Source organism: Hypomesus transpacificus, chromosome 15 (assembly GCF_021917145.1).
Source record: "Hypomesus transpacificus isolate Combined female chromosome 15, fHypTra1, whole genome shotgun sequence".
In the NCBI taxonomy this organism is placed as follows: Eukaryota; Metazoa; Chordata; class Actinopteri; order Osmeriformes; family Osmeridae; genus Hypomesus; species Hypomesus transpacificus.
In genome coordinates this window covers 12,394,747-12,421,110 of record NC_061074.1, presented here as the reverse complement: position 1 = coordinate 12,421,110, position 26,364 = coordinate 12,394,747, and the positions used below count along the sequence as shown (strand labels likewise).

The window sequence follows — 26,364 nt, the reverse complement described above, 5'->3', positions numbered from 1 at the left end:
AAGTAACTTGGGCCACGGGCCAGTATTTTTCCTCGCCACTAGACGGCGGGCCAGAGTCTGGGTTACTGCCTATTTAGACGCTGCGATAGGTGCCCTTGCGATACGTGCACTCGCAACAACTAGGCCTATATGGAGAATGGGTAGGTCTACTACAAATAGCTAACGATAATAAACCATGTGCATGAGCCCATTGGTGGTCTGTTAACGAACTGTATCAACATGGTCGTCACTGTCATCCCAACGTGGTGGGTCGTCATCGTTGGTGCACATAAATACTGTCATCAAGTGAGAATAGGATTACTAGGACCTAGTCAAGGTTTTAATGTGAGGTGAAATCGGAACTTCACATTAATTCGAGCAAAAATTTAATTTTTTACCTGGCTTTTTCAGTTCCTCCTGGGATCTTATCCCTTCCATTTTATTTTTTTCGCTTCAGCTTAATCTAGCTAACTCCCTCCACAACAATAAATTATGGTTTGTGTTTGAGAAACATGCGCGACAACTGAACTGCACTTTTTAATGCACGGTCTGATCATGCGCTTAATTAGATTAAAACACAATGTAGCCTATTAGCTTACTTTTCAGTCACACAGTAACTTAACAAACTTAAGGCATATCCTGTTATTCGGTGTGTGAAAAAAAACAAAGAGAAAGCAGGCGATCTTCTGGCCCAATTTATAAGCGGGCAAAGCGGCCCACCGTGAATTCTCCCTATTCTCCCGATGGCCATTCCGGGCCTGAAACTATAAATTAATAAGCAATGTCGTGGGGGGTGCTATCGGGGTGCTTTGGTCTTTCTTGGGGGTGCTGAAGCACCTGCTAGCCCCTTCCTAGCGCTGCCATAGAGAGCGCTGCCCATGATTACTAACCATAACTGTGCTTTCACATCAGGCGATCTGTCAGCCGTGAGGTGTAGCGATCATATGGTAGCGATGACATGGCGAAAAAATACTTCAGAAAAGTCAATAAGTGTATTCGACTTCATGCAGCGACGGCAGCGCCGACAGCCGGCTGCCTTGAAGCTGAGAATGCCATTGGTTACTTCAAGTCAACCGGGCTGCAGGCGACGCCGGCGCTGCATGAAGTCGACAACATCTAATGACACCATACCCAGTTTCCGGTTTCAAAATAAAAGTCGACGGGGAAAAAAACGTTATAAAAAATATATCATTGGAAATATTTTGACGGGCCAAATAAAATCGCTGGCGGGCCACAATTGGCCCGCGGGCCGCCTGTTGCCGACCCCTGCTCTAGGTTATTCTCAAGACTTTAAATGAGATTAAATTGACTCACTCCATAAAAGTACAAGTTTTTCCATCAAATGATAAGGCTTGGATCATAAGACTGTAGCTCTGTAAAGGAGGGTTCTGTGTCCCCTGCTGTATGTAACAGTATCCCTATCAATAACCCTCTCAGGTCATGATTGACTTACAGGGGTGTGGTGGGGTGAGTAGGCAACAAATGATTTATGATTATTGATGAACTTACTTATTCTTAACTTATCTTTGGTCGAATGGAATTGGTTTCTCATAGTTTGGGCACTTATTAACCCAATACAGTCATCCTAGGGCAGGCCCACCCCAACTCTGCCCAGCAGCTCTACCCTTTCCAGATGTCACAAACAACAACGTGACAGGCTACATGAACAGTAAACTAAAGTTCAAGGTGCTGTAGTCAGGTTGTGCACACTGTGCACAGACTTCATTTGGCTGTGCAGGGGCTGACTTGTTTGCTGTTGAACCACAGATCATTTAGAGGTAAGGCTTTTTAAGTTCAAGCCCTTTTCTAAATGTGGTAACGAATTATGATACTTCTCTAGTCTATATTATGTACAACAATTCATGTGGAAATTATCTTCTTTCACTAGATACTAGTCAATATTTTACGGTACATAATACCAGTCAATATTTTATGTAACAGAATATGATAAAAACTAATGTTTTCTGTCTGAAGTCAACCATACTTGATTTCATTATCCTAAGAAAGTGAAAAAGTTACTCTTACTCTACATTTTGACATTGTATTTGTCAGGATTTGTTTCTATTCTGTCAGCCTTTTCTGCTAGCCAGTATTCAGTACTTACTTAGCCTGAAGCAAGTCAATCATTTATGCAGATAAAACGTGCTGTGGAGCCTGTGCCACTGGAGGGGTCAGTACCATGGATCTCTGATCCCTCTCAGGATGTGAACATGGAACCTTTCTATTAATCATACTTGAGACATTTTTCAGATTGTCCAAATCATGTTGTCAGGCTGTACGTTATTTCTATGACACAAGGCTGAAATGGGGAGTGTTGCAAAAAAATGCTTAAAATGCTGTTTTTGCTTTAACACTACAACACTTTACCAAACACTGTTCCTTATACTTCAATGCAAACTCAGCAAGCCAAACTGATAACAGATGTCAAGACATTCTGTCTCTACTTGCGCAACTCTTTTTTTACAGTTTAGTCTAAGATAAATATGTTTTACTAACCCCTAAAATAGAACATGGTGTGTTTTACCCATTAGTCTAAGGTAAAAATTGTTTTTACATAGTCATCAAATACATACATTTTATTTACTTCACTTTAGCTCTGTGTAGACATGACAATTCTATAATACTGTTGGTTTATTGAGTCCGACAAATCTTGGTAAATCAAGCACACCCCAAGTGCTTCATTGAAATACATTAAACATCCTTTTAAAATCCTTCTTTCCTCCCCTTTAAAATCATATGTTCCTTTATTTCAATTACTGTGCCACTGATAGTACATTCATATATTGGTATTTTATGTGTTACTAAAGTGTAACTTAAACACCATGTTTTCAACACCTAATATAAATGATATTAATTACTTTTCCTTCTCTCTTCTTTCTCCTTCTATCCATCAGATACAATGGGGGAATGGGGCTTCCTGTCCTCTCTCCTGGACAAGGTCCAGACCCACTCCACCATGGTCGGCAAGGTGTGGCTGAGTGTCCTCTTTATCTTCAGGATCATGGTCCTGGGAGCTGGGGCAGAGAAGGTCTGGAGCGACGAGCAGTCCAGCATGATCTGTAACACTCAGCAGCCTGGTTGTAAAAATGTGTGCTACGACCACGCGTTCCCCATCTCGCACATCCGCTTCTGGGTCCTCCAAATCATCTTCGTTTCCACGCCAACGCTAGTCTACCTTGGCCACGTTTTCCACGTCATCCACAAGGAGAACAAGCTGAGGGAGCGTCTCAATGCCAGCGAGGGTGATGAGATGGTGAAAGGCCCCAAGTACAGTGATGAGAAAGGACATGTCAAAATCAAGGGAAACCTCCTGGCCAGTTACATGACAACCATTTTCTTCAGGATCGTTCTAGAACTGGCTTTCATTATTGGCCAGTACTACCTCTACGGCTTCATCATGGTTGCCAAGATCCCTTGTTCCAGAGCACCCTGCCCCTTCACTGTGGAGTGCTACATGTCCCGGCCCACAGAGAAGACCATCTTCATCATCTTCATGCTGGTGGTGGCGTGTGTGTCCCTGCTGATGAACGTGGTGGAGATCTTTTACCTGCTGTGCTCCAGGATGAGACGGCGTCGTAAGGCCGCGCCAGCCACCTTCACCATGCAACGCTTCAATGGTGGAACTCTGATGAGGAACGAGAAGCTCAGTCTACACACATCCAGTACGGCCTAGAACTAACTGCCATCTTCATCAACATCACCTTAACTCTTCATCTGTCTACAACCCTGACATGCCTAATAACGACATTCATGGTATTAAGCCAATCGCTGATCTATCAAGTTGCATGGATCTGTTTCGTGTTGTGCTGTGATATTGGATGTATGTTCAAATGAATTAAACACTTAGTAATTAAACTGTAACTTAAGTTATGCTCAGATTAATGACCTTATTTTAGGAAGTATCCAAATCAATGCTTTTGTCAGAATAATTCCTCAAGTTTTATCAATAATTTGTTCAAAATAAAACCTCCATCTTCCTAAAATACTGGAAAAATAAGCAAATGTGTTTTAAATGTACTTAAATGTACAATGTGTTATTTTGTATATTTGTTTTACAGAATGTTTTACTAAAACCTATGTATAACGTTGTTAATAAAAGGTCTAAGTACACCTGTTCCTTGTTAAGTCTGATTTACATGCTCGTCGTGGCATTAAAACACTTACTGCATAACAATTCCCCCACTACATATTGAACATGCTCCCAATACCACTTTACTGACTGGACTCTTCATAAAGAGTGTTTATATGTCTCAGTGACGAACTAGGGAAGAGAGGACTAGTTAGAGGAAGTCTGAATCAGATGTAACTGCAAGCAGTTACAAGCAGAAATCAGTAGCTATTTCCTCTTTTACATCACGTACTGTCCATCTGAAATCAAGACAGAGAACATGACTAGACTACTTGAAAAAGAAAACATATTAGTCCTTTAAATTCAATCAACAGTATGTTAACTTTATTTCATACAACAAATATGCTGAGAGAAGAACATGCCATATATTGTCAATCACAGAGGATAGCAAGTCTTTCATTTTACATTGTTCAATAGTGACATCTAGGGCATTCAAGTGAAAGGTAAAAACATACAAAGATAGTCAAAAAGCTGAGCGACACACAGCCTCCTGGGTTTCAGCAGGGGGTTGTCTTGTCAAACTGTCGGATCTCCAACCCATTTTTCAGAGTGTACATCTCGGACCCTGTCAGTGATTGTCTTTCTCTCTTTTTGCATCTCAGCTTAGTAGCAATGATGTGCAGCATCTCCACCACGTTAAGCATCAGAGATACGCAGGCCATCACCAGCATGAAGATGATGAAGATGGTCTTCTCCGTGGGCCTGGAGATGAAGCACTCCACATGCTCCTTGCATGGGTACCCCTTACAGGCTATCTTCAGGGGCAGGGCGAAGCCGTAGAGGTAGTATTGCCCAACGATGAAGCCCACCTCAAACAAGATCTTGAAGAAGATGTTAGCCATGTAGCTGACGAGCAGAGACCCCCTGATGTGCACCTTGCCGTTCTCGTCAGTGTACTTGGGCAGCTTCAACTTTCCGTAGGAGCTTTTGTGATCTTGGAGTTTCCGTCGGAGCTTCTTCTCCTTGTGGATGATGTGCAGCACGTGACCCAGGTACACCAGGGTGGGGATGGACACAAAGATGATTTGAAAGACCCAAAATCGCATATGGGAGATGGGGAAGGCTTGGTCGTAGCAGTGGTTCTTGCAACCAGGAGACAAGCTGTTGCACTCCATGCGGGATTGCTCATCTGCCCACACCTTCATAGAGAAAAGATCCATATGTTAGCACATGCAAACGACCACCCACTTCCCTTTTTCCCTTTTCTCTAAACCACTTATTCATGTCATGTCAAACTTACTCAACATAATAATGGGTCAATTATATAGTTATACAGTAATAATTAGTTGGATATTGATGTGAGAAGAAAATATACGATTGTGACTGGTGTGCTGTGATTTATTGATCTTGGATCAGTTTTGACCCATATCATCATCATCCAATTCACACATTTAACATAACAGGAGAGCAAATCAAGAAACATATGTGACTGATACTATGACATTTCCCTGTTTAGAGGATGGTCACCCACTGACCTTATCTATGCCAGCTAAGAGGACGAGGAGTCTGAAGACGAAGAGCACGGTCAGCCAGACCTTCCCCACCACTGTGGAGTGGGCCTGAACCTTGTCCAGAAGAGAGGCCAGGAACGACCAGTCCCCCATGATGACAGGGATGCTGCTGAACACAAGACCGACACTGGGATTTACATGGTGATCAACACTGTGATTTACATGGTGATTAACATGGTGATTCGTAATGTGATTTACAAGGCGATTCACACTGGGATTTACATGGTGATTATCAGTTTGATTTATATGGTGATTAACACCATGATTACATGATGATTCTTGCATTTAGATGATTACCATGGTAATATAGGGAGAAATTCAATAGTTAATTTGCTAAATTGACAGAAAGACTGCCATATTACTTATTCCTATAGAAATTCTGCAATACAACATGATTATTTAAAACAAAAAACATTAAAATTGCACACTGAAACTGGTTCTCTTCAGCTTTGAAAAATGAATGATAGCACTGAGTAAAATAAACCACAATTACAACTGACAACCAACTTCGTATTATTACAAGTGTAGTTAGCATTTTCAAAAAGCGATCAGATTTGTCAAGGAGAAACTGTCCTACCTCCGAAGTGAACACTGTTCAATTCCAGTTTGTGTAAATTATAACTGTCACGCTCTCTCTCTCTCTCTCTCTCTCTCTCTCTCTCTCTCTCTCTCTCTCTCTCTCTCTCTCTCTCTTTCTCTCTCTGTCTCTCGTCTCTCGTCTCTCTTTCTCTCTCTCTCTCTCTCTCTCTCTCTCTCTCTCTCTCTCTCTCTCTCTCTCTCTCTCTCTCTCTCTCTCTCTCTCTCTCTCTCTTTAGTTCTTGTTCCCTCTATCTCAGATTATTTTTCACTCTCATTTCCTCAAGACGCTTTCCTCTTATAGATGTCTAGTTAGGCTCTGCCTCCAGTAAACAGCTCCCCAGCTCCCAGTTACTGCTCCCTCACGTCTCACACGCAATCAGACCTCAATGATCGCCTGACCCCTGACCTTCTGCCATGGCCAACTGTTCTGTGCAACTCAGTGGTTATCCTGTCATTCTCCCATGATCAAACCCACGCCTTAACCAAAAATGGTGTTGAAATATCACACATTGGGTAATGTCATGGTCAACATAACAAGTTTATGGTTACAGTGACAACGCTCCAAAACATTCTTGTACAAAATGTCAGACAACCCATGGATCACAAGTACCACCATCCACCAAAATTGCAGACAGACTCTTGGTCAAGGATTCTGGGATCAAGAATCAGATTAATAATTATAATTAATGTATTTCCTATGTTGAGGAGTGGTCGTACAGGGATTCAGCTGCGGTCAGCTTGTTCAAACTACACCTACTGGGACATAATTCACCACCATCATTCAAGTGGCAGCTCATCTCCAGGTAGCTCCTAAGAGCCCTGGAGACAGTGCCAGCCAGGAAGGGAGACTGGACCACACCTCCCGGGAGAGAGTGGTCAGCGAGGGAGAGAAGGTAGACCTGAGACCCTTGGCGGGTACCTTTTCCAGCCTCTCCCCATTCTCTCAATCAACGTCCACAGGCTTACCAACCCCTGTGTCTGCCTCTGGGTTATCCTTGTCACATAGGGTAGTCCTGTCTATAAACACCCTCTGCCCTCAACCCAAACATCTTCATATTGGGCCTCCATGTGCTTCCTACTGAGTTCACGATACAAAATATACCCCTGATAGAATGAACAGCCTACTGTACTGACACCTGTTCAGACCAGCTGGGAGGGGGCGTTTTTCAACTTTGACCAGGAAAAGGATGTGTCATGAAACAGCTTATTCTCAAATTCCATTTGAATCCAAGTCTGATTGGTTAAGAGAAAAGACCGCAAACACGCCAAGGAGACACTGCTGAGTCAGTTGGAGAACCTCTGGATATATAAGTGTGGTTACTTCCCTTTCCAGCTCTCTAAAGCAGTTCTACAATTCAGATCACATTTTCATTAACGTTCATTCCTCTCCATTCGCAAGAAGACATGCCTTTCTGAGTTAAGCTAGTCACAAGGTGAGTTGACAAGGTTGATGCTGTGATTAATCCAGAAAATGTTATGTAAAAGAAGGGAATCTTTCCTTCATAGTTATTATGCTATCTAACAACATCCCAAAACTTGTTTTTTGAAAAAACAATAATTGTTATTCAGACAACAACATCTAACAACATCAGAAAACACCTTTTGGGATGTTGTTGGATGGCATAATAACTATGAAAGAAAGATTTCCTTCTTTTGGAAGGAAAATTACAGACAAAATGTCTTTCTTTTTCGTTTTACAATTAATAATTGTAAAACAGATTAATTAATTAATTAATCAGCTTTCACCCCTGTATACTTTTTACTGCTATAAACTGTAATGAAATATCCCTTTGTGTTTTTAGAATTCTGTTTTTAGACTAAACTTGCATCAGATGCTTTTAAAGATACGAATCACTGGTTTTGTCTGTTTAAATGGAACTAGACCAGACATTCAAAGCATATTTTATGAATCTTGAAAGTATTTGAAAGGATGTAAAATCATATATAGACCCTTGTTGCTTTCTAATTAATTTAGAAGTTGAAAAACAATGTAACCAAAAAAACAAACTTTGACTGTGCTAAATCCTCTCCATGCAGACACACTCTGCAGCCATGGGGGATTGGTCCTACCTCTCCTCTCTGCTTGACAAGGTCCAGAGTCACTCGACGCCCGTCGGCAAGATCTGGATGACCGTCCTCTTCATCTTCCGGATCCTGGTTCTGGGCGTTGCGGCAGACAGTGTCTGGGGTGATGAACACTCTGACTTTTACTGTAACCAGAATGAGCCTGGCTGCTTGAATGCCTGCTATGACTGGAAGTTCCCCATCTCACACATCCGCTTCTGGGTCCTCCAAATCCTGTTTGTCTCCACACCGACACTGCTCTACCTGGGTCACGCAATCCATGTGATCCACAAGGAGAAGAAGATGAAGGAACAAATCCAAAACCAGAACCTGATGGTCTTTCCGGGGATGAAGAAGTACACAGACGACAACGGGAGAACCAAGATCCGAGGTGTTCTCCTGCGCAGCTACTTTGCCCAGCTGTTCTTCAAGATTGGCCTGGAGGTGGCCTTCATTGTGGGCCAGTACTACCTCTATGGCTTCATCATGATCCCCTACTTCGAGTGTTCTGAAGACCCCTGTCCAGGCAGGGGGGTGCAGTGTTACATGTCCCGGCCCACAGAGAAGACCATCTTCATCATCTTCATGCTGGTGGTGGCCTGCTTGTCCTTGCTACTGAACTTCATCGAGGTCTTCTACCTGATTTGCACCACAATTAATCGAACAAAGAAGGCCTTGAAGGAAGCGAACCGGATGAACTCTGCAGGGACCCCAGCCAGCCTCTACAGTCCCATCTGCCCCAACACAGAGAGTTATCCTATGCAGACCCCTGGAGCCAGCTGTCCTGAAGAAAAGAAAGAGAAAGATACCTGAGTCTCAGGCATCCCAAAAATATGTTGCTGGTGATTTTGTGTTACGTTGTTCAGGTTATATACTTTTGTTGCTATAGTTCCCATCTGTTCAAATGTGACTGAAAGATGAGTGGAGAAAATGTGTATTTGTTTTGATTTCGTCTGGCTGATTGCTTAAAAATTCCTTTCTGAATGTTGCCAATTTGACTAGATCGGTTTCTTGACATAGGTTCAACAAAGAATAAGTTTAAATTTTGCTTCTTGAAGGAATTTAAAACGTGAGTTCTGATTTGTTTTAAAGTCTGGTTTCTCGGAATTCCCCTAGGTGGCGCTATACACTAAGTGATGTTGAACACATCAGCGGCCGATTTCAGGTAGATTTAAATGCCTCTATTTATCCATGTCTCTTGAGAGACAGCGCATGTCTCATTAATAAGGTAAACCAACTTACTTTAAAATATTTTAATTACTACTCAATACGTAGCACAGTTCACATATACCTGCCTTCTCAGAATAACTCAAACAAGTCCAATTAAAATTCACTTTGGACAAAATGCCCTGGTAAAAAAAGCATCTTTCTATTAAGTCATTTAAGACATCATTAGTTTATCCGTCTAAATCGATATTATCATTAAATTATCTTTTTCCCCTCAATCTCAAACTGACTGCCTACTCCACACACATTTGTGATGCACTTGTGAAGTCCCTTTGGGCTCCCTTCCTGCTTTTCACTAACAGTCCAGGTAAGATTTTCTGTTTTTTTAACCTGGAGAACTAACTTTGTGAGTTGTGCTTTTTTGTCCTTTTTTCTTTTTTTTGCAGTTTGAGGCAATGCTCATAAACTTTTGCTGCACTCTGTTTCCAAACACAGCGTGACTGTATAACAAGTTACAGTTATGTAATACATTTAAAAACAAGTAAAACATTCTTAATCTAGTTATCCCGCATCCGCAGTAGACATTAATAATATATTTTATTTGTAACTCTAAAACGTTTGAAACGTTAAAAACATTTTTTGTTAGACAGCAGGCACCTCTTCTTACTGGGAAGAGAGAGAGAGAGAGAGAGAGAGAGAGAGAGAGAGAGAGAGAGAGAGAGAGAGAGAGAGAGAGAGAGAGAGAGAGAGAGAGAGAGAGAGAGAGAGAGAGGTAAGAAGTAAGACACGTCTTGGGGTATTAATGAGAATTTACTCACATAATCACATGATAGTTCGCAAATGTACATTTACATTTTACATGTATTCATTTAGCAGGCGCTTTTATCCAGAGCGACTTCCAAGAGAGAGCTTTACAAAGTGCAAAGGTCACTGATTGTAAGAGCCAATTTGAAGAGTTTTGTTGTATAAATTAATATTGTTTATCTAAATCTGTAAAGTCATGGTTTCATGTATGGAGAAATATTGTTTTATTTCGTGACTGTAGAGTGCATTGATTGGATAAATGAGTGGAATGCATTGCAGTGGAGAAGGGTGGTCATGTGACCAATTTATACTTGTTCAGTTGAGATGGTCAGGTTACGGAGCAACACATTTTTCTGACCGACAACGACAACGACACCACGAAGATTATTAATATACCGATTTTCTGCTAGACCAAAATAATTCATGTTTGCTTGTATATAAAGTTTTTGTCAGTAAAGGTTTAAACCGAAGATTTGTTTTTTGAATATTGAAACTTGAGTCGCGTCATACTTATTGCTAGAAACCTGCTCCATAAGTGGCAAAATGAACAAGGACGGAGTGCCACTTACACTGATAATAACAACAAGATAGCCCTCAAAACATTGTGAGTATCCAAAACATGAAGCGCATATTGTGAACAACCAAAATAAGTGCCAAAGGGAAGAACCATAAGAGCATGTAGTTAAACAAATTACCATTAAACAACATGAACCGCTATAAGTGCAAGTGTACCTGTAGAAAAACAAGCAACAATAATAAAAGCAATATATCACAGCGAGTACAAAAATGTAAATCAGTTACCACTAACCACAAGAACAAGAAGTCTCTAAGCAAGAGCCATTGTGATCCTTGAAACTGACATCGGGTCAAGCAAACCATTCCTAAGTACCGTTGTAATCCCGGAACAAGTGCGTAGAGCCTTTTCTTGAAGGTGGAGAGACAGCTGTCAGGGTCTCTGATGGAGGTGGGGAGTTGTCAGAAATATTAATCTATCAAGCATTGCACAGTCAGTCGGTGAACAAGTTTAAGAAAGCTTTATTGCTTGCGGCCGGCACACAAGGAGACAAAACATCACACCCCATTGTGCTACAAGTTTGTCCACTAGCATGTTGTGCTAGCTAACTATTTAAGCACAAGCGCTCTTTATAGTCATTGGTTAGGACAAAGGCATGCAAATGTTCCATGGCTCTTCTTCATTGGCTCCTTGCGTAGACCTGGCGCGCGCGTGTGTGCGTGTTTGAGTGTGTGCGTGTGTGTGCCTTTTGACCCCTGTAAGCTTGACCGAATGATTCACCCAACACAGATAAGGCCAGACATCTTTTATGGCCTCTCCTGTAAGAGAGAGTGGTCAGCCCAGGTCACCTTGTTTGCATATGCCTCATGTTACCCAAAGTCCAGATTTGGGGGTAGGCTTCTCTCTACACACAAGGAATGCTGAACACAGAATCATTCTTATACAGGATAAATGTGTTACATCTTCAATTTCTCCAACAGGAGTTGATTCCACCACTGGGGGGCCAGACAGGAGAAGAGCTTGTGTTGGGAACGGGCGGTGCCCCAGTTTATAACAACACAAAACCTAAGTGTAGGAAACTTTTGCAGAAGGAATTAGAGGCTCAGGTTGATAACCATCAGAGCTGTGTGTAGTGGGCCTTGTAATTTGGGTAAAACATTAGTATTAAGGAATGAGAAGATGAGAAGTTTTATTTTGGCGAGGTTCAGCTGGAGGTGGTGCTCGGTCATCCAGGCGAAGATGTCTGTGAGGCAGGCCTCAATCCTAGCTGAGATCCCTGGATTGGTCGGGGGGAACGACAGGTACAGCTGCGTGTCGTCAGCTTAGCAGTGGTAGGAGAAGCCATGGGAGGGGATGATTGGTCCGAGTGAGGTGGTGTACAGAGAGAAGACGAGGGGTCCAAGGACGGAGCCCTGTGGGACACCTGCTGAGAGCTGGCGAGGGCCTGACAGTTTGCCTCCCTTGGAGACCTGTTAGGATATTCCCGACAGGTAGGATGAGATCCACTGGAGTACACTGTCAGTGATGCCCATCTCAGAAAGTCTGGAGAGCAGGATCTGGTAGTTAACCGTATCAAACGCTGCAGAAAGGTCCAGCAGAATGATGATGGATGACCTGGAAGCCGCTCTGGCAGACTGGAGGGCAGTGGTGACTGAAAGAAGGGCAGTCTCTGTGGGGTGGCCAGTCTTGAAGCCCGATTGGTTGGGGTCAAGCAGGTTGTTCTGAGAGAGAAAGTTTGACAGTTGGTTAGATACAGCACGTTTGAAAAGAAGGGTAACAGTGATACTGGTCTGTAGTTCTGGAGGATGGCAGGGTTAAGGGAGGGTGTTTTGAGTAGAGGGGTAACTCTGGCCTGTTTGAAGGCTGAGGGAAAGGTGCCGGAGATGTACGAGTGTCTGCTCGTGATTCTACTGACACTGGAATGCAATGAAATCCTGTCATTGTTGCAGCTAATACTCTGGCCATGCAGGACTACACACCAGGGGTATGGGGGAACACGTATTCATAGTGTACCTGCCAGAAAGTTAACCCCATATTAGGTACATTCTCCTCTATTTGACCTCCACAAGGAAAGCCCAGACCCAACCTGCCCCATCCCATCCATCCAGTCCATGTCTTAACTGGCCAGAATTAAATCAACACCTTGGGTAGAAGTCTAAGCATGTGTTTCATCTGCCGTCCACAGAGTGCCAAGCTTCCCGTTGCGTTGAGGATGAATTTATGTAATTATTACTAAACCAAACCAATCTTTTGTTGTAGATACAATGTGTCTGACAGTGAAAGTATGGAGCATACATAGGTGTCAGTGTGATTAGCAGGCTTTTATTCAGTGTTTCTTCATACTGAAGACAAACTAACCTTCTTTCTCCCTCTCTGCCTTTCTCTCTCTGTGTGTAGCTAAGGCTTGGTGAGGATGGGTGACTGGAGTGCTCTGGGGAGGCTGCTGGACAAGGTCCAGGCGACTCCTCTACCTAGCGCATTGTTCTACCTGATGGGGAAGGAGCAGAGGCTCAACAGCAAGGAGGAAGTGCTGAAGGTGCTTTCCCCTGAAGACATTCCCCTGAAGAAGATTGAGATGAGGAAGCTGAAGCACTGAAACACTGTTGCCAAAAAATGCTTAGAATGCTGTTTTCGCTTTAACACCACAATCAAATCAAACACCTTGAATGCCAACTCAGCAAACCAGTCTAATAACAGATGTCATAATGTTCTGTCTCACGCAACTCTGTTTTTACAGTCTAGTCTTTGATCAATATGTTTTACTAACCCGTAAAATAGAACGTGCTCATTTGCCTATAGTTTAAGAAAATTACCTAATCATCTAATACATACATTTTATTTACTTCACTTTAGCTCAGTATAGACTTGACATTTGTTGGAGTCCGAAACATCACGGTAAATCAAGTACACCCCAATTGCTTCATTGAAAAACAGTCTAAACTCCTTCTTGCTTCCCCTTTAAAATCATATATTCCTTTATTTCAAATATTGTGCCACTGATAGTACATTCATGATACTCAGCATAATCCGTCAAGTTGACATCCTGGTTGGACGCCATGCACTCCAAGGAGACACTATTAAACTGGTTATTCCAAATTCCATTGCAATCCAAGCCCGATTGTTTTAGACAAAACCGAGTCAAACTCTGGATATATAAGTCTGGTAACTTCCTTTTCCAGGTCTCTAAAGCAGTTCTACAATTCATATCAGATTTTCATCAACATCATTCCCCTCCATTTGCGTGAAGACATGTCTTTCTGAGTTAAGCTAGGCACAAGGTGAGTTAACACGGTTGATGCTGTAATAAATTCTGAACATGTTATGTAAAAGAAAGAAATCTTTCCTTCATAGTTAATATGCCATCTTTTCTTTTTCCTATTTTTTTTACAGTTTGAGATAATGTTCGAAAACAATTTATGCACTCTGTTTCCTAACACAGTGTGACTGACGGATTATATACATGTATAAATACAAGTAAAGTGTTTATACTGAAGACAAACTAACCTTCCCTCTCCATCTCTACCTTTCTCTCTGTGTGTAGCTAAGGCTCGGTGAAGATGGGTGAATGGGGTGGTCTGCTGAATCTGCTGACCAAGGTCAAGAATCACTCCACCGCAGGAGGCAAGGTCTGGCTGTCCGTCCTCTTCATCTTCAGGATCCTGGTCCTGGGCACGGCCGTGGAGTCTGCCTGGGGCGACGAGCAGTCCGCCTTCAAGTGCAACACCCAGCAGCCCGGTTGTGAGAACGTCTGCTACGACAAGTCCTTCCCTATCTCGCACGTGCGCTTCTGGGTACTGCAGATTATTTTTGTGTCTACGCCGACGCTCTTCTACCTGGCGCATGTGTTATACCGGCAGGAGGAGGAAGTGCTGAAGGTGGTGCAGAACAACGGCGGCAACATGGGCATCTCCCTGAAGGAGCGGAAGAAGCTGAAGGAGAAGATCATAGTCAAGATGAAGGGCCCCCTGCTCAGAACCTACATCGTCAGCATCTTCTTCAAGTCTATCTTCGAGGTGGGCTTCCTGGTCATCCAGTGGTACATCTACGGTTTCAGCCTGGCAGCTGTCTACACCTGTGAAAGGGCGCCCTGCCCGCATCGCGTCGACTGCTTCCTGTCCCGACCCACGGAGAAAACGGTCTTCATCATCTTCATGCTGGTGGTGTCCTTAGTATCGTTGGCCCTCAACATCATCGAGCTGTTTTACGTGTTCTTCAAGAGGATCAAGGGTAAGGAACTCGCCAACTCCTGCAGCAACTACAACAAGCAGGCCGATGAGCAGAACTGTGCCAACATAACAGAACAGAGCCAGCTGGGCCAGAATGGCAGCACCATCCCCAACTCCCAAGCCCAGGCTTTAGACTGTCCCGATGGCACCCAGGAGCATGAGAAACTGAGCGCGGGCCACGAGCTGCAGCCGCTAGATCCCTGCAGCTGGGCCAGCAGCCGGCCCCGCCCCGACGATCTAGACATCTAGCCGCTCCCCCTCTGTTCTTACATTCTCTAGTCAACCTCCCCTGACCTCAGAGGAAAGAAGGGGCAGGTGGACGTGCCGAAGAACCAGGAAGTTATATAGAGTGCCAAGGTGGCCGTGTTCTTTTTATTTTTTTACAAATGCGTTCCGAAAGGGGCGGGGCCACAGCGATCACTGTTCTCGTTTTAGAAGAGACTCTTAGTGATAAAGAGACAATAAAATACTTTAACACTGTTGGAGGTACTACACAATGTATTGATGACTTTGAAACTAGTGGAGCTAACCAGCATTAACACACACAAGTAGTGGTGGAGCTACAGGACCTGAGTGTTCTGATACCTGGCCCACAGAATCAGTCTATGCCTGGTGGTGTTTTGGTTGAATGTTGAGTCTTTTTTTCAGTGTCTCTTTTTTTTCTTCTTTTTTTTGCTGTATGTAAACCGGGTAGGGTTATTAGTATTATTGTCTTATTTGTCGGTGGGTTTTATTATTTTAAGAAGGGTCTATGCATATAATTTTTTTAATTTTGGTTTTGTTTCTTGTTTGTTAATTGATAAACAATTATCCCAGGAAAGACCAGTGCCCCATGATGACAATGATTCAGCTGAACACAGGAGGACCGACACTAATTTACAAGGTGATCAGTAAACAGCTCCCATAACAAGTTTAATAGGCTACAGTAACAGCGCTCCAAAACGTAAGACAACCCATAAATCACAGGACCACCATCCACCAAAATTGCAGACAGACTCCTGGTCAGGGATTCTTGGATTAAGCATCAGATTAGTTATTATAATGAATGTATTTCCATAGATGCCATACATGAATTCAGCTGTGGTCAGCTTGTTCAAACTACCGGGACATAATTCACCACCATCATTCAAGTGGCAGCTCATCTCCAGGTAGCTCCTAAGAGCCCTGGAGACAGTGCCAGCCAGGAAGGGAGACTGGACTGGGTTATCCTTGTCACATAGGGTAGTCCTGTCTATAAACACCCTCTGTCCTGTCCAGGCCTGGTAATCCAGAATACCAGGCAAATGCCCGGTGGGCCGACGCACTTGGGCCCAATTTGATATTATATTTTATATATAGGAATCTTTATATATACATTTTTTATTTTTTTCATAAACTTTAAATTGGCCAAAGACCGGACCATAAAGACGGGACAACGGCCCATTGGTTAATTTTCCATAATGGGCTGGCCCAATCACATCTCTTAACAGACTCCACCCCTCCGTCCGACCGATTGAGGTGTGCCGGTCTGAGCAAAAATGCCAGGGCAATTTTTTGAGCCCAGTCGAGCCCTGGTCCTGTCTAAAAACACCCTCTGCCCTCAACCCAACGTTCTTCATATTGGGCCTCCATGTGCTTCCTACTGAGTTCACAATACAACATGTACTCCTGACAGAATGAGAGCCTATTGTACTGACACCTGTTCAGACCAGCTGGGAGGAGGAATTATTCAACTTCTACCCGGGAGAAGATGTTTGATAAAACTGGTTATTCCAAATTCCAGTTGAATCCAAGTCCAATTGGTTGAGACAAGAACGCAAACACTCCAAGGAGAGACTGCTGAGTCAAACTTTAGATATAAAAGTGTGGTAACTTACCTTTCCAGCTCTTTAAAGCAGTTCTACAATTCAGATCAGATTTTCATCAACATCATTCTTCTCCATTCGTGAGAATACATGTGTTGTGGAAAAAACACCATACTGTTGTAATTATGAAGATGGGTAATGATTATGGATTCAAGGAATCTTGTGATCACCTTTTTAGTACATGCTATATTATTGGAAACCAGATACAAAGCAGTTGACTGATTATTGTTATCCCTAATAGTATAAGAAAGAAAGCCCAATATATTAAGATTTGGATAAAGACAGGCAGAGTGGAGGAGAAGAACATGAGTGGGCTTCTACAAAGAACCAGGAAGTCCAACTTTGACTTATCAGACGTATCTGTGGCCTTACGCCCAGGACCCTAGTGCAGCTGGCTGTTCAAGTTCAGAAGGGCCTAAATTGGAAGAAGTGTTTAGGAAAGAACCGGTTTTAAATCCCCTGAGACAAGGGATCCGCTTGGTAAGATTACCTAATTTCTATGTAACCAACAGATATCGTACCATATTACCAAACAATGGGGAGAAGACTGTAGGCCTAAATTAAATTGTCCAGATAAAACGTCAGTCTGATCCCGGGATCACGCTCACTTTCTATTGGGTAAATGTGTTACCTGAGAACCAATAAAACACTTTGCATCAACTGAGTTCCAGTGCTGTTTTTACATTTTGAGAATTGACTGGACGTACAGAACTTTTGTTTCATCACATGCCTTTCTGAGTTAAGGTAGGCAAAAGGGCCGGATTTCCCAGATTAAGAACGTTCGAAGAGCGCTCTAGAACGCCCTTAGAACGCTTTTAAGAAGATCTTACCGTTACTGTAAGAACTTCTTAACGAATCTGGGAAAGCCGGCTGTATTTAATTCCGAAAATATTATGTAAAGAAGGAAGTCTTTCCTTCACAGTTAATATCCCATTTAACAACATCCCTTGTTTCGTAAAACAAAAGATACAGACATTTTATCTTTATTTATTTTTAAACCCTGAAGTCCCCTAGGTGGCGCTATACACTAAGTGATGTTGAACACGTCAGCGGCCGATTTCAGCTAGATTTAAAGGCCTCTATTTATCCATGTCTCTTGAGAGACGGCGTATGTCTCATTGATTAGCTAAACCAACTTAATTTAAAGTTGGTTATACTCTATATGTTGTAGCCTAATTCACATAAACTCGCCTACATGGAATAACTCAAACAGGCCAATTAAAATTCACTTTGGACAAAATGTCCGGATAAAATAGTATCTTTCGATTAAGTAATTTAAGACATCATTTGTTTATTCGTCTAAATCGATATTATCATTAAATTAGCCTTTTCCCTCGATCTCAAACTGAGCCTTCTCCACATATATCTGTGATTGCAAAGGCCGTCATGACTGGGCCCATGAACTATTAAAATACAGAGGAAGATTGCCGCACATATCTCTCGTCAATAAGCGCACCATTTTGTGATCATGTATTCAATCAAATATGTCGTGTGGTATCAAAAAAAACAAAAAAATCTTAACAGAACATCTGACGGAAAAAAAGGTATACAGTGAAAGAACGCAAGGAGGTCTCTTGACGTAGGAATCAGGTGACTCAAAACTTTTCACTCCATCCTTTTCTATTTTTTCCCCTCCGCCCTCAGCCCGTTAGCGGACGGTTATAAGCAAGGAAAGTTTGACAAGTTTGTCTCAGTATCTCCGTGGTCCCAAACTTGGATTTCAAGAAAGCAGTGTCTTGATTCACGAAGTAACGGAGAAAGTCCCTTTGGGCTCTCTTCCTGCTTCTCAGTAACTTTCCAGGTAAGCTTTTCTGTTTTCTAACCTGGAATACTAACTTTGTGAGTTTTTCTTTTTTGTCCTTTTTTATTTATTTTTTGCAGTTTGAGGTAATGCTCAGAAACATTGTTTGCACTTTGTTTCCAAACACAGCGTGACTGTATAACAAGTTATATACATGTTTAAAAACAAGTTAAACATTCTGAATCCAGTTATCCCGTATCCACAGTAGACATTCATGATGTGTTTTATTTGTAACTCCCAAAGTCCACCAAATTCTAACAGCTTTTGCTCATTTTTGACTTACACTTACATTTAGGCTACATGGTCGTTTCTTTTCCCATACGTTTATTTTCTCTATCCCCTCCCTTAAGTTGAAACAGTCTGTTAGTAGCCAGGTTACATAGCCTGAGGCATTTTACTGTACTCTTACTCCAGCATGCGATGAATAGTAATAAGCTCGCTCCAAAAAGCAAAGGCGCACGAGTCTGCGTTTGTTTATTATGGACACGGATTTATTATTATTTTGCATATTTATCTGACATTTTTCTATTTATACATTTATCTCATCTGGTCTTTGTATTCCAATAAGATTGAATTCTGACAGGAGACCTTTTAAAGTTTCCTGCGTCTGGACAGGAGTGACGGCTTTTAAATCGTCCTGAATAAAGAATTACAGCGAGTGCATTTCTTTTTTTTGCAGATGCTCTTATTATAGTTTTTTAGTTGTTTCATGAATCAAAACACTGAAATTGTTTGTTAAAATCACAATTCAAAGAAAGAAAACAAACTCAAAACTTTAAAACATTAGGCTACTTATGAACCTCACTAAATGTCTTTATGTCAGTATTTATAGGTTTGAGATTATTTAAGATTAACATCAAAGACTAAAACTTAAATGAGTTCTGAAAGAAAAAAATATAAATCTAAAATGTATTGTCTAGGGCAACCATTGTTGTGTGAGCAGAATCTGCGAGGGCCATTGTAATACTACTGTCTAGATACGTTTAATGGGGCCACCGACTCACTGAAGTAGAAACTGGCGGGATTTTATGTCACTTGCCCTCATCTTCAGAATGCTCTCATCAATTGTTAAGAATGTTCTAAGTGGCGGAACATGCTTTGTGTTACGAAAGCTGGCAGGCAACAGAAGGTGTTGTGTTGTGTGTTTTATTTCCATGGACAATATTCCTGTCCTGAAGGGTTATTATTAATCATGTCTTGTGACCAGTCCTAACGACCTTGTGAACTTCATTTGTCTCTACCAACATACTTGTTGAACGTCTCCACTGACCCATTGTCATGTTCTTTGGTCATTCCTTGAACTGCTCTGTTGCCGGTTCACTGGACACAGATCATCCAGGAGGCTGGAGGCATCATCAGGTTAGCCAGTCTAGAACCAGGCTTTATAGAGTGGAGAAGACTCTCATGAGAACTGTGTGCAGAAGGTAGTGTGTGTGAAACTATACGACTGTACGTGTGTTTGCATCCAGACTGTGTGTGAGTCCAAGCTGTGTGTGTGTGCATTTTAAGCCCAGGCAGTGTGAGTGTGTAAGGCCAGGTTGTCTATATCAGAGATAGACTTGTACCAGTGTTGTCACCTTTTCAAGCTCACAGACAACAGACATGATTAGATCTCATCTGTGATGATCAGGGTGAGGATTGGGTGAGGGTAAAGGTCATTGTTTGGGAGCAATACAACATAACCACAAAGAACTCACTTGCCTCCTCTTCTCAAAGCCACTCCCCCAGCCAGTGAACCTCCTTCCCTCCCTCCCTCCCTCCCTCCCTCCCTCCCTCCCTCCCTCCCTCCCTCCCTCCCTCCCTCCCTCCCTCCCTCCCTCCCTCCCTCCCTCCCTCCCTCCCTCCCTCCCTCCCTCCCTCCCTCCCTCCCTCCCTACCTCCCTCCCTCCCTACCTCCCTCCCTCCCTCCCTCCCTCTCTTCAGACAGAGGTTGTGTCCCGACTCTTTATCTTTCTGCCCTCACTGAAATTTGTGCTTGTTCACACCACTCCACCTCGTGCCTTTACAAGTGAACAATTAGTGGGAGAAAGGTGTTAAAAAATCTTCCTGGTTGTTACTTTGACTAACAAGCCCTTCCACTTTAGTCAGAAGAATAGAGAACATTACCCTCAGTGCAGAAAGAGCTGTTAGACTGTACAGCAGGCATCCCTTCTTACTGGGAAGAGAGAGAGAGAGAGAGAGAGAGAGAGAGAGAGAGAGAGAGAGAGAGAGAGAGAGAGAGAGAGAGAGAGAGAGAGAGAAGAAGAGGAAGAGAGAGAGAAAGAGAGAGAGAGAGGTGAGAAGACACATCTGGGGGTATTAATCAAAAATTACTTTTAAGCAACAATAAGCTTTAAGTTATGAATGGCTCACATGATAGTTCACAAATGAATTCAATCAGTAGTGAAAACACATCTCCATAGAGTGTCTGCTGGTGATTCTACTGACACTGGAATGCAAGACATTGTCATTGTTGAAGCAAATACTCTGGACATGCAGGACTACATACCAGGGGTACTGATATATGTGGATACTGCATCTTCAATTAAGATAGTAAATTGTGTACCAGATGGCAGACAAATTGCTTTCTGTATTAAAGAACAGTTACTGTGTCTAAGCAACACAGTTCCTAGGAATGAAGTGGTCTTTTCCCCAGAGCGTTTTCCCCCAACATGTGCACAGGCTCACTAAGGGGCATTTGATATCTTTAATTTTGTCCACATCCTTTATTTCGGCATTCTTTCATGTTTATTAGAGTTGTTAACAAACAATGGGTTGATGAGAACCAGGTTCTTGGGTGAACATTTTTATAGTTTGCTGATGAAAGAAAGTGAGCGTCAGTTTTACTTGCGAGTTTCTACAACCGTTCTTCTATCCAACTCCTCTGTAATTAGCTCAGGATTTTTTTATTCTTTTTTTTGTTTGTACATTTAGAACACTTGAATCTTTGTAACTTATGCACTACTAAGGTTCAATTGATCAAGTCTCCTCTTCCATTAGCCCATAATTCACTCTGGCTATGCAGTAAATACATCAGAGACACTGTATACTACATCTCAGTAAATAGTACAGACAAGGGACCATGTCTCCATAGTGTACCTGCCAGAAAGTTAACCCCATATTAGGTACATTCTCCTCTATTTGACCTCCACAAGGAAAGCCCAGACCCAACCTGCCACATCCCATCTATCCAGTCCATGTCTTAACTGGCCAGAATGAAATCAACACCTTGGGTAGAAGTCTAAGCATGTGTTTCATCTTCTGTCCACAGAGTGCCAAGCGTCCCGTTGCGTTGAGGATGAATTCATGTAATAATTACCTAACCAAACCAAACTTTAGTTTGAGGTACAATGTGTCTGACAGTGAAAGTATAGAGCATACATAGGTGTCAGTGTGATTAGCAGACTTTTATTCAGTGTTTCTTGATACTGAAGACAAACTAACCTTCCTTCTTCCTCTCTACCTTTCTCTCTCTGTGTGTAGCTAAGGCTTGGTGAGGATGGGTGACTGGAGTGCTCTGGGGAGGCTGCTGGACAAGGTCCAGGCCTACTCCACCGCAGGAGGCAAGGTCTGGCTGTCCGTCCTCTTCATCTTCAGGATCCTGGTCCTGGGCACGGCCGTGGAGTCTGCCTGGGGCGACGAGCAGTCCGCCTTTAAGTGCAACACCCAGCAGCCCGGTTGTGAGAACGTCTGCTACGACAAGTCCTTCCCTATCTCGCACGTGCGCTTCTGGGTACTGCAGATTATCTTTGTGTCTACGCCGACGCTCCTCTACCTAGCGCATGTGTTCTATCTTATGAGGAAGGAGCAGAAACTCAACAGGAAAGAGGAAGTGCTGAAGGCGGTGCAGAATGACGGTGGCGACGTGGACATCCCCCTGAAGAAGATTGAGATGAAGAAGCTGAAGCATGGCCTGGAGGAGCACGGCAAGGTCAAGATGAAGGGAGCCCTGCTCAGAACCTACATCGTCAGCATATTTTTCAAGTCTATCTTCGAGGTGGGCTTCCTGGTCATCCAGTGGTACATCTACGGTTTCAGCCTGGCAGCTGTCTACACCTGTGAAAGGGCGCCCTGCCCGCATCGCGTCGACTGCTTCCTGTCCCGACCCACGGAGAAAACGGTCTTCATCATCTTCATGCTGGTGGTGTCCCTAGTCTCACTGGCCCTCAACGTCATTGAGCTGTTTTACGTCTTCTTCAAGAGGATCAAGGACCGGGTCAAGGGTAGGCAACCCGCCACCGTCTACCCCCCCAGTGGCACTCTCAGCCCCACCCCAAAGGATCTGCCTGACACCAAGTACGCCTACTACAATGGCTGTTCCTCTCCCACAGCACCCCTCTCCCCCATGTCTCCCCCAGGGTACAAGTTGGCCACGGGCGAGAGAACCAACTCCTGCCGCAACTACAACAAGCAGGCCAATGAGCAGAACTGGGCCAACTACAGCACGGAACAGAACCGGCTGGGCCAGAACGGCAGCACCATCTCCAACTCCCATGCCCAGGCTTTCGACTTTCCCGATGACACCCAGGAGCATAAGAAACTGAGCGCGGGCCACGAGCTGCAGCCGCTGGCCCTGCTGGACCCCCGCCCCTGCAGCCGGGCCAGCAGCCGCATGAGCAGCCGGCCCCGCCCAGACGATCTAGACGTCTAGCCCCTCCCCCCTGCTCTTACATTCTCTAGGCAACCTCCCCTGACCTCAGAGGAAAGAAGGGGCAAGTGGCCGAGCCGGAGAACCAGGAAGTTAGAGTGCCAAGGTGGGCGTGTTATTGTTTTTTTTGGTTATTTTTACAAACGCGTTCCGGAAGGGGGCGGGCCACAGCGATCACTGTTCTCGTTTTAGAAGAGACTCTTAGGTGATAAAAAAGAGACATTAAAATACTTTAACACTGTTGGAGGTACTACACGATGTATTGATGACTTTGAAACTAGTGGAGCTAACCAGCATTAACACACACAAGTAGTGGTGGAGCTACAGGACCTGAGTGTTCTGATACCTGGCCCACAGAATCAGTCTATGCCTGGTGGTGTTTTGGTTGAATGATCTTGTTTCTCTTTTCTTTTTTTTTTTCTTTTTCTTTGTTTTGCTGTATATGATACATTCTTATGGCCACACACAATGACAACATTCCTTTATAAAAGTGTTTTACTTTGCAAGATGCTTCCTCTCTCTCAATGTCTTGGAAAGTAGTTTAGTCAGAAAGACCTCATGACACCCCCATTTGATCTGAGAGAGCCTATCTCTGTTTAAATAGTCTCGGATGGTTGTTGAGTGTCATGGAGACAATTTATTTTTGGGTGAACGTAGACACGACTCTCACCACTAACAGAGGAGACTGACTGCCAGCCTAGGTCTGATCCAGAATCCCCACGATGATTCTTTAAAGTTACTACACCCATCTTCATATTTATTGAATATTATCCAAATTTCAGCAGCACATTTCTTTCTAAATGAAGAAGAGGGGAACGTTTTATAAATGATCGTCGACTGTCATTTCCTGAAAAACTTTGAATTTATGTGGTGTCAGTTGTTTTTAGTATTTGTTGTCTCTGGGTTTTGTGGGGAAAAGGTGATGGGAGAGTCTGTGCAAGCAAGCTGCTGTAGGACCGGTTAACAATAAACAGTGTTTTTATTGTTAATGTAGGTGTTCTAGAGTATCTTGTTTGACAGAAAGGCTTTATTTGTTCTAATTTTCATGTATGTGTTTTGTTTTCTTTCTTGGGGGTGGGTAAGAGTGGGGTGGGGGTGGTAGAGGACGAGGGCAGTAGAATGGTTATTTGTGTTTTAACTTTGTTTTTGAGTGAATGATTTTATTTTCCAACTCAATGTAATCGTTGCTGCTTGAGAGGTAGATGTTTAGTACTGTAAAACAAGCTAACTGTGTCACAAAAAATGTGAGTTTTTAGAAGACTGCTTATAGACCTGGACTAATATTTAGTCAAATATATTAAAAAGGTTTACGCCTGCGTAGCTTCACTCAACTACCAAACACTTGTAGATGGAATTACAATTGGACAATTTTAATTTCTTATGGTTGTTGTTTTGTTTTTTATGTTTTTTTTCCAAGTTTGCATCCTGGTATTTCGGTACTTAAACAGAGAGTTTCCTGGATTTTTCAGCTACAATGGTGTTTGCACTGAGCTCTTGACTAGGTTGTTATATGATGGAAAATGTGGCAAGTGTTTTCTGATATGCATGTTACTAATTTATTTTAAAACACCCCAGGCAGAAATCACCACAGCACATTCTTCATGCAGATAAACAGACATACAGATACAGAAAGACAGACACACACACACACACACAAACACAGACACATAGACACACAGACACACAGTGATGTTCGACAACTGGGTTCAATGATATTGAAGGGCTACAACAGTGATGTCTCCCCAGTCAACACACCCAACCACACAAGTTAAACATGATCGGTGTACATTTGTTCTAGAGCATGGTCAGAAAATGCCATTCCATGGAGATCCACTGTTGTACAGTGTGAAAGTGCATGATAGCAAAAATAAATAAATACAAATGAAAACTCATTAATCATATCTGTGAAAAGCTATTTTAACCAATAAAGATTTTTTTTCTTTCTTACATTCCGTTTTATTGTTTCATTTCATTCATCCAGTAACTGTCTTTGTTATTGGTTAACTCTGCCTCAGAATACGATCTAGTATGAAGTAGTGGTCATACTGTCAATTCACATACCCCCCCTTCTCTCTGTTCTGTTCCCACCCATGTGTCATGCGTATTCAGTAGGCACACAGTACAGTATGTCAGAAATATCTTGCTGCATGCTGGATATAACATTGACCACAGCACTTCTGTCTACACTACCAGATAAAAACGCAACATCAGACACATGCAGATGTACACTCCGTAGAGACCTTATTACATCATCTGTGGAGATTATTTATAGTCTAACAAGGGCAATGGTTTGTGAGCCTCAACACCAATACCAACGTAGCCAGAGAAAATATACACAGCATAACACAGGAGAGTGCGATAAGAACTACACTGCACTGTATCTCAAGACTGCAAATGCCTCAGAGATTTGGTCAAATTTCATAATATGAAAAGACTCAGGTCTTTTTCTCGTCTCCAAGTTTCCTATTTAACCTTTCCACAAAGCTAAACAGAACCACATGTTTGGACTGGGCCTGCGCACCACATGTGGCCCAGGCTGCCATGGAGAAGTAGCTCCACTTTGATCCACAGCTAATTCATCTCGATTTTTAATTTAACAATGAGTTTTTATCAGGATTTTTATACAAGATGTCATTGTTAAGTACAAGGACCACCACAGAAACAGTTTCGGGAAAAGACCCACATTTGAAAAAGAACATTTGGTTTATTACATGAAGTATTCACATAACATCAGATATAATAAAAATGAAAAACAGAAGCCAAAGTGTGAATGATTACAGGGCTGCAGTGTATCTCATTAGGACAAACCTGTCTGATATGTTTTCATTTTAGTCTCTGTTAGGGAAGGTAATGTCCTCATTATTAGTTCCAGATCTCTGTATGGTGCTAGATCTGTGAGGTATGAGTGTAACGGATGGGCCTCACACTCCAAGGTTAAATCCAGATTGTTTTGTGTGAGTCGTGTCAGTGTCATTGTTGCTTCAGCTAACTCACCAGCCCAGATACAGTGTGTTACTGTGGTTTCTGAACATGCTACATGACTTACTTTTACTGAGGCGAGGGCTGCTTGTGAGTGAGGACAGTTTTACAGAGTTCTCTCTCCCCACAGACAGGGGGAA

General features: G+C 42.8%; 5 protein-coding genes across 10 annotated transcripts; 4 read left to right on the top strand and 1 right to left on the bottom strand.

The window, feature by feature from the left end:
• Window positions 1–1,617: 1,617 nt before the first annotated feature.
• gja12.1 (gap junction protein, alpha 12.1) lies at window positions 1,618–4,057 on the top strand. The gene is made up of 2 exons (XM_047036672.1): window positions 1,618–1,757; window positions 2,874–4,057. Exon 2 carries the CDS (start codon window positions 2,879–2,881, stop codon window positions 3,650–3,652), a length of 774 nt encoding a protein of 257 aa, XP_046892628.1. The 5' UTR covers window positions 1,618–1,757; window positions 2,874–2,878; the 3' UTR covers window positions 3,653–4,057.
• A 353-nt stretch (window positions 4,058–4,410) lies between these two features.
• On the bottom strand, window positions 4,411–8,343 carry LOC124477454 (gap junction Cx32.2 protein-like). 4 transcript variants are annotated; one of them, XM_047035251.1, is made up of 3 exons: window positions 8,269–8,343; window positions 5,584–5,725; window positions 4,411–5,247 (listed from the first exon to the last, which is right to left on the bottom strand). In XM_047035251.1, exons 2-3 carry the CDS (start codon window positions 5,710–5,712, stop codon window positions 4,606–4,608), a joined length of 771 nt encoding a protein of 256 aa, XP_046891207.1. In that variant the 5' UTR covers window positions 5,713–5,725; window positions 8,269–8,343; the 3' UTR covers window positions 4,411–4,605. The 4 variants fall into 4 exon arrangements, with proteins under 4 accessions (XP_046891207.1, XP_046891206.1, XP_046891204.1 ...); XM_047035250.1 differs by having other exon boundaries at window positions 5,584–5,728; window positions 8,269–8,334; XM_047035248.1 differs by lacking the exon at window positions 8,269–8,343 and adding an exon at window positions 6,197–6,310 and having other exon boundaries at window positions 5,584–5,728.
• LOC124477453 (gap junction Cx32.2 protein-like) lies at window positions 7,512–10,711 on the top strand. The gene is made up of 2 exons (XM_047035247.1): window positions 7,512–7,631; window positions 8,236–10,711. Exon 2 carries the CDS (start codon window positions 8,251–8,253, stop codon window positions 9,073–9,075), a length of 825 nt encoding a protein of 274 aa, XP_046891203.1. The 5' UTR covers window positions 7,512–7,631; window positions 8,236–8,250; the 3' UTR covers window positions 9,076–10,711.
• A 101-nt stretch (window positions 10,712–10,812) lies between these two features.
• Window positions 10,813–25,194, top strand: gja1b (gap junction protein alpha 1b). 2 transcript variants are annotated; one of them, XM_047035244.1, is made up of 3 exons: window positions 10,813–10,837; window positions 13,145–13,199; window positions 22,136–25,194. In XM_047035244.1, the coding sequence occupies exons 2-3, from the start codon at window positions 13,161–13,163 to the stop codon at window positions 23,246–23,248; spliced, it is 1,152 nt and encodes a 383-aa protein (XP_046891200.1). In that variant the 5' UTR covers window positions 10,813–10,837; window positions 13,145–13,160; the 3' UTR covers window positions 23,249–25,194. The 2 variants fall into 2 exon arrangements, with proteins under 2 accessions (XP_046891200.1, XP_046891199.1); XM_047035243.1 differs by lacking the exons at window positions 10,813–10,837; window positions 13,145–13,199 and adding an exon at window positions 18,473–18,618 and having other exon boundaries at window positions 22,081–25,194.
• On the top strand, window positions 13,216–17,466 carry LOC124477452 (gap junction alpha-1 protein-like). 2 transcript variants are annotated; one of them, XM_047035246.1, is made up of 3 exons: window positions 13,216–13,283; window positions 13,927–14,025; window positions 14,289–17,466. In XM_047035246.1, the coding sequence occupies exon 3, from the start codon at window positions 14,305–14,307 to the stop codon at window positions 15,220–15,222; it is 918 nt and encodes a 305-aa protein (XP_046891202.1). In that variant the 5' UTR covers window positions 13,216–13,283; window positions 13,927–14,025; window positions 14,289–14,304; the 3' UTR covers window positions 15,223–17,466. The 2 variants fall into 2 exon arrangements, with proteins under 2 accessions (XP_046891202.1, XP_046891201.1); XM_047035245.1 differs by having other exon boundaries at window positions 13,234–14,025.
• Window positions 25,195–26,364: the final 1,170 nt, after the last annotated feature.

Bases quoted from the DNA above. Each gene is read 5' to 3' on its own strand.
- LOC124477454 (XM_047035251.1), bottom strand. From the start codon at position 5,712: ATGGGGGACTGGTCGTTCCTGGCCTCTCTTCTGGACAAGGTTCAGGCC. The intron at 5,248-5,583 runs GTCAGTGGGTGA...TTCTCTATGAAG, and splicing joins TCTTAGCTGGCATAGATAAG to GTGTGGGCAGATGAGCAATC.
- gja1b (XM_047035244.1), top strand. From the start codon at position 13,161: ATGGGTGACTGGAGTGCTCTGGGGAGGCTGCTGGACAAG. The intron at 13,200-22,135 runs GTCCAGGCGACT...CTGCTGGACAAG, and splicing joins TGGGGAGGCTGCTGGACAAG to GTCCAGGCCTACTCCACCGC.
- LOC124477452 (XM_047035246.1), top strand. From the start codon at position 14,305: ATGGGTGAATGGGGTGGTCTGCTGAATCTGCTGACCAAGGTCAAGAAT.
- LOC124477453 (XM_047035247.1), top strand. From the start codon at position 8,251: ATGGGGGATTGGTCCTACCTCTCCTCTCTGCTTGACAAGGTCCAGAGT.
- gja12.1 (XM_047036672.1), top strand. From the start codon at position 2,879: ATGGGGGAATGGGGCTTCCTGTCCTCTCTCCTGGACAAGGTCCAGACC.